This window comes from Fringilla coelebs, assembly GCF_963513975.1.
Source record: "Fringilla coelebs genome assembly, chromosome: 1".
NCBI classification, from domain to species: domain Eukaryota; kingdom Metazoa; phylum Chordata; class Aves; order Passeriformes; family Fringillidae; genus Fringilla; species Fringilla coelebs.
The window spans coordinates 4,352,168-4,366,563 of NC_140028.1; the positions used below are offsets into that span (position 1 = coordinate 4,352,168).

General features: G+C 45.4%; 1 protein-coding gene across 1 annotated transcript; it reads left to right on the forward strand.

Moving 5' to 3' along the window:
* Window positions 1-11,783: 11,783 nt before the first annotated feature.
* Window positions 11,784-12,845, forward strand: GPR20 (G protein-coupled receptor 20; the record flags this gene model as incomplete). Its single annotated transcript, XM_084209371.1, has 1 exon — window positions 11,784-12,845. One exon carries the CDS (start codon window positions 11,784-11,786, stop codon window positions 12,843-12,845), a length of 1,062 nt encoding a protein of 353 aa, XP_084065497.1.
* Window positions 12,846-14,396: the final 1,551 nt, after the last annotated feature.

Below are 14,396 nucleotides of genomic sequence, written 5' to 3' on the forward strand. Positions count from 1 at the left end.
GGGATGGGAACGCAGCTCTCATGTATCACATGGAAGCATAAAACCAAACCAGTCCTCACACAGGAAGAACCAGACATTCCCAGAGAAGGTGGACAGAGTGCAGGTACCAACAGCTCATCCTGGACAAAAGTCATCCCTTTCTTACAGTCTCACATTTGTAACTTCAGAGAGTCATTCCCTAAATATAAAATTTTGTTGACAGACTGGGGGAAACTTCAGCATTTGCCACCATAGGCATCGAGAATGACAGAACCATAGAATTCTAGAATGGTCTGGGTTGGAAGAGACATTAAAGACCATCTAGTTCCAACCCCCTGCCATGACAGAGACACTTTCCACTACACCAGGTTGCCCCAAGTCCCATCCAACCTGGCCTTGAAGTCTTCCAGGGATGGGGCAGGCACAGCTTCTCTCGGAAACCTGTCCTTGTGCCTTGATAGGGTCCAAGTTCACACACCCTGCCCAACATTAAACTATGGGTTGGTTTTTTTCTCTTTGTTTTTACCCCTGTTGAACTTTCAGGATGGAGGGAACTGAAGGCAAGGTGATCACCTAGACAGGGTCATGAAGACCTTCCAATCACACTTGCTTCCCAAGCATAAGGAAGTGAGAAACAAATGAAAGTTCAGGCATATGCCTGAACTTGAAGTCAGTTGTGGAATGCCTGGATCAGGTCCCCTGGATCAGGGGGCTCATAAAGCCAAGGAGGATGTTCCTGAAACTGGGGGAACAGTCTGCTCTTCAATGTGCAGAAACTCAAAATAGAAAATCAATAAAATAACCAGACAAAAAGGATCAGCTCAGTCTTCCTGGGAAAGATCCAAGGGTGAAAAAGTAATTCCAGAAAATGAGGTCAACCTTCTCCAATAACCACAGCTACTGTTTGTGCTCCAGTGAGACATGCATGTGTGGAGTTTACCTCTCCTCTATTTATGGATTTGGCCTCTTGACCTGGAATTCAATGCCTCTTAGTTGATCCTGTCATGTTGTGACAGGCCATATCCTGCGTGTTTATTGCATTGGCACCAATGTTGTCTTTATCTAAAGTGTGATGCAGGCCAGGGCTGATACTAAAATCCGGCATCCATCCTCTCTGTTTTTCTAAACAACCAATCTTGATGTAAGCTCTCACATTTTTTCTGCCTTTTTTCACAGAGGAAATCTCTAAAGCTACTGAAAAGCTCCTGGGGAGAACATCTGTGCAAATCTCAAAAAAAGATTGGGTTTTGGTACCAGTTTAGAGCAAGAATTGGAACTTGAGATGGAATTTGGGGGATTTTGAATCCTTAGTGCATCAACTATCAGAGGTGTCTTAAAAGCTGCTCTAGCCATGTGATTTGAACCCATCTCAAAACTGGGATCATTCATTTTGCTTTGTACAATGCCAGTCTCTTCTCATGTAGCCAAGGGTGTAGAGATACTTAAACCCCCACTCTGAGAGACACCTGACACCCACAATGACTCTACCACCAGTAGGGAAGGGTTGTATGAGGCTGGAGGAACATGTTGAAGGGCTCCTTGGTGGACCTCAGACTCTCTATTGCCACCCATGCTCAGCCATTTCAGCCCTGGATAGATATCTTTATCTCCTCTCCCAAATGACCGCAGCAGCACTACCAAAGTGTGCAGGGTCACCCTTTGGTTCCCTGTGCCAGGGGTTTTCTCGGGGTCTGGACAGCTGGGTTGGTTCAAAGCACATCACTTTGGCTTTGTGGCATTTGGTTCAGCAGCTTCGGGCAGCTGCCAGGGATGCTTCTCTCTAATCCCAGTTCACATCAAGAAGACAAAAAGAGGGGTATTTTCCTCATGTCACACATGGTGGTGGCCTTGCAGTGGCCTTGAGCTGGCAAGTTCCCAGCAAAGAGATTTCGTTCCCACAGAGACACAAGAAAATTGACCTGGGGGCAGTTTTAGTTTACTAGAGATGTTCAGGCATTAGCACCGTGAGTACGGCTGGAGCCCTCTTCAGCATTTACAGCACTTCATAAATTTCAGAGAGATTTAGGGCAAGAAGCCAGATGTTTGGGGAGAAATTCTGAACACTACAGACAAGTGGAAATTTTTTTTTTTTGGTAGTGTATATTTTTTCCCATTAGTTGCAAGGCTATATTTAGAAGGGGGGTGGGGAGGGGGAAGAGAGGGAGAGAACGCAAGAGACAGATTAGGCATTTCTTCATATTCTGTAGCCACTCCAGTTGTTCTGCTTGTAGGAACAGATGTCTCTTTCCTGGGCTGATAGCACTCAGGTCCACAAGGAAATTTTCTTACCAGCAGCTCCTCTAACATAGAAGGGAGATCGGGCCGGAGGTAAGTCAGTCCTTCATGCAGGAATACACTGCAGGGACCATTGCAGGGAATGCTTTGGGATACTGGTCAGAGACAAAGAGGGGGGCCTGGGATGGGATACAGTGAGGGGCCAGGAAGGATTTGCTGGATATTGGACTCCAAGTCCTGGCTACTGCAACAGGGAGCCCTGAAAGGGGTGCGAGCAGGAAAGGTCCTGCACTGAACACGTGGATGAGCACCTCGGGAAATCTCTGGCTCTGTCCATGCAGCAGGTGTGGAAATCCCTTGGGAAGCGCCTGACCCAAAAAGCCAGGCTGTGCCAGCAGCTAGCAGGGGCTGCAAGGAGCTTCTCCCTTGTGACTTTCTTTGCTCTTGGGATTTGGGGCAGTGTAAGGATATTTGGTTGTTCTTCAACGAGATGGAGGGTAATGGAAGTGTGCAAAGTTTCAGGCTTTCCCTCCTTGAAAAGTACTGTGACAGCTCTTGTGAGGTGGGGGGTGATGTTGTTTGTATATGTGTAATCCTAGGTGTAATTAAGTTTTGGTGAAATGCATTCAGAAAGGTTTTGGAAGCCAAGAAAAGAGATGGTGCACTGCCTGGAATGGGGTCAGCTGCAAGTGGGGATGTTTTACCTGTTTGGCAATGCAGCAAGGTGCAAGCTCAGTTCTAGGAGAGGTGCTATCTTCCCTCTCTGAGCCCACTTGCTGGGTTAGTAGAGGAGAAAGCAGATCCTTTCCAAGGTCCTTAGCAGACGCCTGCAGAAATGCTCCCTGCTTTCACAGCAGCACGCTCATTCAGCAACACTGAGCTTTTCCAGGTTAACCTGGTGAATCTAAAATTTGTGGAACTCTGAAGGCACTGTGGGGTCTGTACAGCACTGTCATATGTGCCTTGCTAAAGAAACCACAGAAACCACCTCCCAAAGGGTTAAGACATGGTTGTCCATCCTGAGACGCCTCAAAAACTCTCTGCTCCCTAACTGGGTCTCCCACCTCACTGCATTTCCTGGGCCAAGACCACACATGGCTCTGTGCCTCAGTTTCTCCCTGCAGCCAAGAGAGCAGCACAGGTTGGAGTGAGAGCTGGGAGGCAGAGCTGGTACACATGACCCCTCTGTATCACCCCTGCATCTCTACCTGCACTGGTGCCCTGCGCTCCCTGGGGTGTCAGCATTGTTTCACCAGTCCTGTATTCCCTGGCTATACAGGAGCCCAGGTATTTCCCCAACAGTAGAACTTCTTTTACTGCCCTTCTCACCTTCTTTTCAAAGGACAGAGCAAGCAGGTAGCTGAAGGCAGAAAGAGGAGAAAGTGCTCAAAGAGTGCTAAATTTGCAATTAAAAATTTCCTTCTTAAAAGCAAGCAGCAGCACACAGGCCAGTTATTGTTTTTGCACTTGCCTGTGAAGTTCCTGCATGTGCCTATATGGCAATTTTCACAGCACAGCTCTCCTTGCACACAGCCACAATAGCTGTTATTCCAAACTGACATTTCCAGCACTTTGTCTCAGGCACCCTGGAAATGCTCAATGGATTACTGTAATCCCTATAAAATCAAACGCATTTCTCTTTTACTGTTACAACCTCCCAAGAAGACGCACTCAAATCCACCTTTACTGGCTGGACCCATAAGAGCCCAAATCTATGTGTTTTGTTTAAGATGTAACTTTTAAAAAAAAAATGCTGATCATCTTGGAAAAAAATTCACTCAAAAATATGTGTTTTCCCCTCACATATAATAGTCCACAAAGGACAGAGAGGGATACACTCAGGAAGTCATGCTCTGATTTCTCTGAAAGTAACTGAGCTGGAAATACACAGCACCTACTGCAGAGATGTCACTCCAAGCTCCCTTGTGACAGATGGCACTTGGTACAAGCCCTGACAGGGCATGAGATATTGGTCTTTTAAATGCTAGCAGGATGATTGATAGAGCATTCACCAGGATACTTGGCATTTCTGTCACTGGCCAAGATCTGATAACACAGAAAAGAAGGACATGAAAAATACAGTGGAATTGATAAGGCATCGTAGACATCCAAATGTTTCAGGAGAGACTTTTCTAAATAGGGTGGTATAAACAAGCAAAAAGAGGCAAACCCCCCGTTATTATAACCTTTCTTATAGGCAACCAGTACTAGCAAGCCTCATCAGAGATGTGCTGGGGGACCTCTAGATGCCCACCACTGCTGGGTGGATATTTGTAGGTCTGGAGAGGCAAAGTATGTACAATCCCACTTCTGTTTTTGCTTGCACATGCACATCAGGTCTCCTTCTTTCAAAGACTGAGGCATTGCTGCTGCAAATGGCCATAGAGGAGGTATAAACTCATAAGAAATCTGCCAGCATGTGAATTTCCTCCTCTGTGTATCTCTGGGGGCTTCATTTCAGTGTTTTCATGCTTTCTCAGGACAAGGGCTGAGGAAGAACCATGCAGACCTTTCCAAGTTTTAAATAGATTGTCTCTGGGGTGTCCAGGACTGTGATCTGTCACCTGGTTTTAAGCAGCAGGTTCAAGCCTGGATGCAGAGTTGGCATTTGGTCCAAGCCAAGTGGCATCAGTCCCATCTGGGTCACTTTGCTCCATGGAGAAGAGGAATGCACTTAGAGAGCAGTGCTCTGCCTCATCTAACTGGCAGTGATCCCTCATGACCTAGGGTGACCTGCTGGACTAAATCATTGCTTGGGCACCCACAGACTATTTCTTGTCACGAAATGAGCTAGGAATGTGGGTGCCTCACCTTCAAAGGATGTGAGTTTGGCCTTGGGCCCATGGAGAGCACAGGATCCACCCGTGTGTGCGCACAGCATTGAACTGGGTGTGGTGGCTGGAGCTCAGATCACAGCACAGAGCAATATCCATTGCCCATCCACAGCAGGGCCTTGGAGATGGAGGAGCACACAGAGGCAAACTGGGCATCTCAGGCATGAGGCAAACAGCTCAACAGCACATCAGCAACCCAACAACCAGCACTGCATCAGCCTCCACACATCCTCAGTCTGTGATTGCTTACAGGTTTTGAAGGATTACCCCTATGCCTGAGACTGAACATACGGGTTTTCCCCCTTGCCAGATGGGAACTCTGATTTTTGTGGGCAACATTAGAGATTCAAAAGTCAGTTTCAGGGTTAATCTCTCTTGGCCTTGAGAGGAAGCTGTATGAGGAGCAGGTCACTTGGTCTGTTCAGCCTGGAGGAGACTGAGGGGAGAAGTCACTGAACTTAAAACTTCTTTGTGAAAGGAGGGGCAGGCACTGATCTCCTCTCTGTGGTGACCACTGACAGGACCTGAGGTAGTGTCCTGACCTGGTGTCCAGGTAGGCTTAGACTGGATATTAGGAAAACGTTCTGCACTCAGAGGGTGGTTGGGCACTGCAACAGGCTCCCCAAGGAACTGGTCACAGCACCAAGCCTGACAGAGCTCAAGGAGCTTTTGGATAACTCTCTTGGGCACATGGTGTGACTCTTGGGGATGGTCCTGTGCAGGGGCAGGAGTTGGACTTTGTGATCTTTGTGGGTCCCCTCCAACTGAGGATATTCTGTGATTCTGTGATTCCAGACAAAAGCTGTAATTCAGCCCATGACCATTCAAACCACCAGAGAAAGTAGGAGTTGCTGGCCATCACACTCTTTATGGCACATAGGCAAGCAGACCATGGCTGAATAGTGCCAACACTCAGCAATTAGCTATCATGGGTCCCAGTCAGGCCGGTTCTCCCATGGTTTGGCATAGATCTGAAATTATTTCTCTTCAGGAAAACAACAAGAAGCAGGCAATACTCCATTTCACAGAAACCATCCAGCCCTGTTTGCTGTGTTTCAATGCCAAAGCAATTGTGAATTTGCAGGGAATAGGACCTAAATGAAAGGATGTGTAGTGGAGAGCGTTAACAAATTACTAGCAGGTTCACATTAGAGGAAACAAGGATCACTCTCAGTGCCTGTTTGTGTGGTTGTCAGCTCCGATTTCCTCTGTCCTCCTAATGTTTTTCAATCTGCTGCCTAATTTCAACTAGAATTTGGCAGAAGGGAAAGATCACCTCAATTTTCAGGAAATTAGGCAGCAAAGAAAGGAGAAAGTCAAACAAGTGTTGAAGCCAAGGGAAGAGCTGGAATGTGAGTGCTCATTAAGGCAGCCAAGTGTCCACATGGGAAAAAGTTATAATAAGCATCTCAAGCAGGGCAAAGCATTCCCCCAGCCTGTGAGCCACTGTGAGACATGAGACTGCAAGAAATCAGGTGTCATTTAATCTGACACTCATAAAACTATGTGTTTTGTGTCTCCAAAGTCCCTTTTATGTCCATGGCATTGGAGGGGAAGGAATAATCCAGCTCTGCTCTGGATTTGGCAATTTCTAACTGCAGTTCCCCAGAAGGTGGGGGTTTCACACACTTCTTCCAGCCACCCTCAGACCTGGAGGTTTAAAGGAGAACTCAGTGCCCAGGAATCAAGTGAGAGCAGAGATCCGATGCCCACAAAAATGGGATCTTACCTGCCCTGAGGATAGCCCCATTTCTGCTTTGGAGTAGAATCTGTCTCCCCCAGAATTATCTCTCTTCTCACAGCACAAGGGTCAGATGGGCACCAGCTTTTTCCTTTCAGCAGCTGGATTAATTTCCTTTCTCTCCTTTTTTTTCTCTGTTCCCCCTGTTAGCAAACCACCCTCCCCAGGCTGAGCACAAGACACATAGAGCAAGCTCTACCACATATAGAGCAAGGTCAACATGCACAAAAACACCATATTTGGCCAGTTTGATCCAGAGTTGAATGAGAGCTTGCCAGAAGAAGAATCATACAATTTAAATTGAAAGAGAGTGAGTTTAACCCTTCATTTATAAATATGATGATAAATCACCCAGGGAACTTTAAACACAGGAAGGCTGAAAAGCTAAACACACACTGCTGCCACCCCAGGCAGCAGAATAACACCAGCAGGCAGGACAGGGTGAAGGGAGCAGGGAGGATGATAGAGGAGCCAGGTTGCCATATCAGATGTTCCAGTTCAGGGAGATGAGAAAAGCTGAAGCTGTTTATACTAAATTACACTCATGCTTGTTAACGTCCTTTTCAACTTTCCGATCCCAGTGTGTGGCTCTGGTGTTCTCTGAGTCTGCACACAGAGATCCTTTCTGCACACCAATAAATAATCCTTTTGGCATGCAGTTAGGACAAAACTCAGTTGTCTGACTTGCCTTTTCTTTTGTATCCTATTATTTGAATTACTGAGCCAAATCCAAAAGTCCCCTGGGCTAAGGAGGTGAACCCCATTAATTTCAGCAAGGTCAGAGTGAGCCTTAAGGCTGCCACCAGGCACAAGGCTGGGTGAAGTGGAATATGGGATGGCCAAGGATCTCCTCCTGGAGCAGACATAGCACTGAGCTGCCCATGCTAAGTTAACAAATGTGATGCCAAGTAGTGAGTGAGCAAGGGAAGAGGCTGCAGGACCTGTTTTCAGCACAGTGACCATCTGTTTCCTATTTGGCCCAAGAATGATGGAACTGGTTGCGTCACACAACAATGAGAAAGTATTTCAGAGCAAGTCCCCCTCTCCCAGTACTGAGCAGGGACGTTTATCAGAATGAGGGAAAGCAGGTCAACCTCCATTCTCTCTCCCTCCCTTTATCCCATTTCTACCCAGATTCCTGCTGTACTTTTAAGGAAATGCTACCCCCAGTTTCCCAGCCAGACAGACAAAATGCAGCCTGAGAGGTATAATATAACAGCCTAGGCCAACTGGCACGGTCAGACAGCACTCAAAAGGATGCATGTTTACCCCTCTTGGGCTTTGCAGACTGCCGGCTCCAAGAAACAGGGATTGCATGGAAATCTAGGGGGATGAGAGCTCAGGAAGGTATGAAGTAGACTAAGCTCCAAGCTCTTTGAGGATTTTAGGAAGGGGGTTAACTCAAAATCTATTTGCACTGTTAGTAAAGGTGGTTCTTGCAGCTCTGCATGAGCTCATGCCATAGTCACAAGTAATAAATAGTGCAAAACACAGCAAAATAAAGGTTTGCAGAGGCTGCAAAGATTCTCATTAATTTAGCCATGCCCCTCACTGACTTCCATATGCCACCACGTCATGGTGATGAGTAGCTGAAGTGACTCACTTTAACACCTGCATGAGTATGTCTGATGGTAGAGAAAGAGACCTGGTTGAGATAGTATTTGGACTTGGAGAAGGGAAGAATTCAAAATCTTTGGAAATGTTTATCTTTGCTCAGACACAAGGTCAGGCTGCCTTTCTGTGTTGCAAAATGGGGCAATGTACCTTTCATATTGGAGTCCCACAATGGAAAAATCTTTAGCAGCTGTAAACTGGGGGTTTGGTCCAGCTCCATCTCATTAAAAACACTCAGAAGAATTCTGTTGCTTTGCTAGTCCAGTTCTTCATCCTTTCTGCTTGTGAGCCATGAGATGAGAGCAGTCCCACAAAGAAAGGAAGAGGCCATTCACCCAAACATCCATCAGTAACAATTTGATTAGAGGAAGATTTTTCCCACCACAGCCCAAGAGGCAGCTTTTCCACAGACTGTCAGGGAGGAAATCTTCAGGATTAATTAAATTTGCTGACTTCTTTCATGTAGTTGTTTGGATTTTGAGTTCAGATAGGGCAGCGATAGACTGGGAAAACTCTAATGCAGCACTTCTTTGCATATTTAATTTGGCAAAGACAATGTTACCTGTTGTTTTTCAGCAGTTTACAATATCTGGAGTTTATTTCCTTGCACATGGGGCTCAGTAGAAAAGGTGGCTATGTAAGCCAAGACATTGTGTATGTTGATAATTTTAATTTTCTATTTGTCTGTAACACGTCCTACATCCCTCAAAGGCATTGTGAGGATAAGGAACATTTGAATGTATTTGAAATTGCTGATTTCATTGAGACAAGAAAGGCAAAATAAGATGAATATCAGGTGTTTGTAATAAGGGATCTCAGACTGAACAAAAGTCTTCAAGAGGAGGCAAGCTACTAACAAGAGGCAAAATCAGAGCAAACGGCCAGTGCCATGGAATTACAATGAGAAGACAAATGTATGTGCAACTCAACAGAGTTTAGTGCAAGTTCAGAGATGGATGAATAATTTTGTCTTCTTCCCTTGCTCAGGTATGTGTCTGAACACAGATATACAAGTTCACACTGCACTCCAGGGGAGTGTACAGTCTTTCTTTATTCCTTGGCTTCCACAGTGCTCCTCTTGATAGCATCTGCAAAGAGAAAGCTGGGAGTAGATCCAGGCATCTGCTCATTTCAGTTTGTTTTCATAATTAAAGAGTGAAACAAACAAACAAAGACGGTGAGAATTTTAGGAAATCAGTAGAAAACGGGCCAGGGTTCTGCATCATCCCCCCCCCCCCCCACCTCCATGCATCTTTCTCGGGTGCCAGACTTTCCAACTCCACTACCTTCAGCCTATTTTGGGGCCAGTTCTTCCTGTTTTTCTCTGACAGTGTGCTTGGCACAAAATGCAAAGAGACAAGACTCTCCCTCAGGAGTGTGCAGGCTCAGTCAGACCCAGACAAAACGCCATGAACATGTGTGCTACTTTGGCTGCCACCGGAGCTCAGTGCAGGGTGAGGTAATCTGGTCATTCCCAAAACAGATGATGTCTCAATGTCTGGTTTCTGCTGGAGTTAGCCTAGAGGGAAAAGGGGACAGAAACTAGCATTGTTCCTCTCTGCCCAGTTCTTTGGGGCATTAGAGGTGGCCTAACCCCAGATTTCAGGATTTCAGTCCTGCAGTGTATTCTGGCACTAGGTTGGATCTCAGGAGGGCTTTTTGTTTGAGCATCAGTCATTCCAATAGGCAATTCAACTCCTTGGGCTTCAGTGTCTATCTAAATTTTAAAAAATGACATTTGGTTAGAAATATCCTTCTGAGCTCAAGGACATTAAAAACCAGCTTTTTCCTTCGAACCAGTTCCACAGACTGACAGGCAAGAAGAAAGTAGAGCAATCCCCAGATTCCAGGCCGACAAACCCAAGATCCATCATGATGGCAAAGTCACTTCTCCAAGAATTTTCACACCTGGTCTTCTAAATTCTCAGTCCTAATCTCTGCTTTTTCTCAACAAATGTTCTGCTTCACTCTCACCTGGCTTGAATGAGCCAAGCAGAGTAATCACAACTAGGCTGTATCATCCCATGAGGACTGTTGATCTTGAATGATGACTATTGGCCAAACACTGGTGAGATACAATAGGGGTGTTGTATGCAGGAAATGCAGAGAGACATGGTGAGCAGGCAGAAGAAGGCTTTGGCACTCATGAGGCAGGCTCAGAGCTGCTTTGGTGTTCTCTGGACTGAGTTAGTACTGTCCCTGCAGAACAAGTTCTTTTAGCCAGCAGGGACTCTCCTCAGGACCTACTTTTCACTTTTGTCCTAAGTAGCTTCCTCCTCCACTTTGTACACAGCCACCAACAGTTTGAAGCACCTCACAGGTGATTCAGCACCTTTGGTCCATCCTCCTGACCCCCATAAGCAGCAAAAAAGATCAGAGGACGGGAAAAAAATCTGCCCGAGGATGGGGTATACTTGGGAGAGCTGGACATCCAGACTCCCTCAGCAATTCCAGACTTCCATACTGAGATACCACTGCAGTTCTGTGAGCACTGGGAGATGTGTTTGCAGCTCCTTGTCTCTCAGTCCTTCTGCATTTGCCTCATTAGCAGGAATTTCAAACCCTCATAAATCAACTCTTTCAGCATTATTCTCTGCTGATCCAAGCTGATTTTTTTAACCTCAAAGCCCTGCCCAGCCACTTTGAGATATTCCAGACATTTTTCAACCATTTATTTTTATTGAAGCCAGCCAAGTCTCTGTATATATTGGGTCTTTTTTTTTCAATCTTTTTAATATACAAATCAGTTTAAAATAGTGTATAAGTCAGGAATGATTTGCAAATTAAACTGTCAAACCCTGGCAGGACCAGTGGCTTACACCCTTAGCTTGAAATCTTCTGGCTGCTCTTGCAGTGAACACAGATCTGTAGAAGATGCCACACAACCTGCTTCTGCTTTCTCAGCAAAATTCAGCCTTTCTTTGATTTCAGGGAAATCTTACCGCTCCTGAAAACACTGCTGCATGTAACTCTCTAATGGGATCACCTGCCCAAGGCAAGGGTTATGATATTTTGGGAATCAAATGCTGGGGTAATGGTTATGCAAAGGTCTTCTGGCCTTAAAATCATTTTTGTACAAGGAGGAGGAAGAGAAACTTGAAGTGGGGTGTGTGTCTCTTCCCTAAAACGTGCATCTGGAACCACTGCAAGACACTAAGTCCAGGTATTTTCCTTGCAATTACTGGTATTTATAAGTCCAGGTATTTTCCTTGCAATTATTTGTAATCCCATATTGGTAGATGAGGATCTACTACTCAGGATGTGCAAATATGCTGGTTAAAATATTTTTAAGTGACAAAATTTTGAGCCCTAAGGAATGCTGACATATTTATCACTATACCTCCATTTCTTTTCTTCCAGATTGCTGGAAGTCAGTGACCATGCCGACCTCCTCCACTCAAATGCCAGCCCTTGACTCTATCAACTCCACCGAGCAACCTAACTCCAACATCAACTTGTTCTCTAAGTTCATCCACTCAGACAAAAAACTGTTCACAGATTTTTATAGACTGTGGATTGTCCTGATGGTAGTCAATGCCATCATTTTCCTGGTGGGTGTTGTGCTGAACAGCTTGGCACTGTATGTCTTCTGCTTCCGTACCAAGACAAAAACCACCTCTGTTATTTACACCATCAACTTGATTGTAACTGATCTCCTGGTGGGCTTTTCCTTGCCTGTCCGGCTCATCATGTTCTACAGTGCAGGGGATTGCAAAACTTGTTCCTTGGTTCACATCTTTGGCTACTTTGTCAACATGTACTGCAGCATCCTATTCTTGACGTGCATCTGCGTTGACCGCTACCTGGCAATAGTGCAGGTGGAAGCCTCACGTAAATGGAGGAACCCCGCCTGTGCCAAGGGGATCTGCATCTTCATTTGGATCTTTGCCACTGTGGTGACTTTTTCCATCCTGACCATGGCAATACGGTTTGCTGAGTGCTGCCTCTCCAAGATCCTGGTCCTGATGGTCTGCGAGTACTTCTTCCCCCTCATTATAATCATCTTCTTCACCACCAGGATTATGTGTGCCCTGTCCAAGCCCAGCCTCATGCACCAGAGTCGGGAGAGGAGAATGAGGGCTGTGCAGCTCCTTATCACCGTTCTAATCATCTTCATGATCTGCTTCACTCCTTTCCACGTGCTACAGGTCGCAATCTCCATCAACCCAGACATGCCCCACAACGTCAGCCTCCTCGTGTACCACGTGACAGTGACTCTGAGTAGCCTCAATAGCTGCATGGACCCCATTGTCTATTGCTTTGTTACCAATAACTTCCAGTCAACCATGAAAAACATCTTCAGGAAAACCGAGCCAGAGCAAACTAATGCAGACATCCTGGGTATGAACAAGAACTCCAAGGGCTCCAACGCAAACATCGCCTTCTCAAACACAATAGGAAACCCTCTGAGCTTGCCATCACCAAGCAGTGTTCAGATATAACCCACATGTGATGGGACACGTTGCAGTAAGCCAGTGCCATGATGCTGGAATATTGATAGAATGCACAGTACTATAGTTTTTGAACTCTTTGTGTTTTAGGCTGAGGTTCAGACCAACAGTGGTGGAATTTATTCCTCAAGAACATTGTGGTCTGTTTGGAAATGGAACCTACAATGCTGTTAGTACCACACAAAAGAGAGTCCATTAATTACTGTTCCCAGCAGGGAAGTTTTCTTTGTATTTTAATACAGACATTTTGCTAGCAACAAACTCTTTACTGTGGTTTTCTTTGCATGTGTGTCATCATAATGCAACACTTCTAGGATGACTTAGAAAGCAGGATAGCTCTGGTTTGTAATAAAAGATTTTGTGCCTATATACTTAAGAATAAAGGACAAGAAGGATGTTTCCAGAGCTAGCCACAACAAAGATTTTAGATGCCAATGGAATGGGAAAGAAAGTATTCTAGCCCACATGTCACTAGTGACTATTCATTCCTTCCTGAAAAAGTCTGAACCTTCTCAGGGAAGAGATGAAGTCAAGCATTGAAATCTCTTTGCTATAAGAAAAAATACATGTCAATATATACATTTTCATACACATTGTCTGTGTTGTGGAGAGGTTAAGGATATATTCCACCTCTATTTGGATCACTAAATCCCCTGAATTGCAGATGAGTGTACAAAAATCTGTGAAAATGAACATGAATCCCAGCAAACTCTGCTGTTGTGCTCTGTCTCCCTGAGGAACAGCCAAGATGAAAACCAGAACCAAACTATGATGCTATACTACTCTGGTTTGGTTTTTCTTCCAGGCATGTTGTAACATCAGGGCTTGATGTCCTAATTCCCCCAGCAGTCCATCCACTCAGTCACTCAAAAGCCAATACTTCCAAGCTCAGAAAAAGAATACATCTCAGGCATCTACGTTGAAATCATTCACCCCAGGACAAACTCACCAGGATGCTTTAAAGAGCCATGTTTAAAGGCTCTTAAAGGCTTAAAGAGGCTAACGATGCTGAAAATTCTAGCCCCAGTGGTGGGGGAATGTTTTAGATTGCATTATATCAATGAAACAATGCAAATGCAAAAAAAAAAAAAAAAATCCTAGGAAAACTGCAAAACCTGTGGCATGAACAGCAATAACTGTTGTTGTTGCTCCACATTTCCTCACTCACATCTATGGCCACTCTATCTGGAAGGCTACGATGAATCCATCAAGTCTAGTGATCAGCTTTTCCTAGCACTCACTGGTGTTACCTGTCAGAAGAGCAGGCATTGGTCCAAGCTAGAGCACCCTGGAGTACTCTGCTTCCCTGAGATCTGACTGTGGTACAGCCCTCTCAGTTCCAAAGGAACACAACATAAACAATGCCTCAAACTGCCTCTTGCAACAGGGTTTGCAAGAGTTTGCTTCTTACAACACATATATGTTTCACCTAACCTATTTCCCTGGCCAACCCAATGGGTATAAAGTTTGAACCATCAATATCACTGCAATACAGGGAACTGGGTGTTCCAGTACCTGTTCCAGAGGAGTCTGAAATTGCCA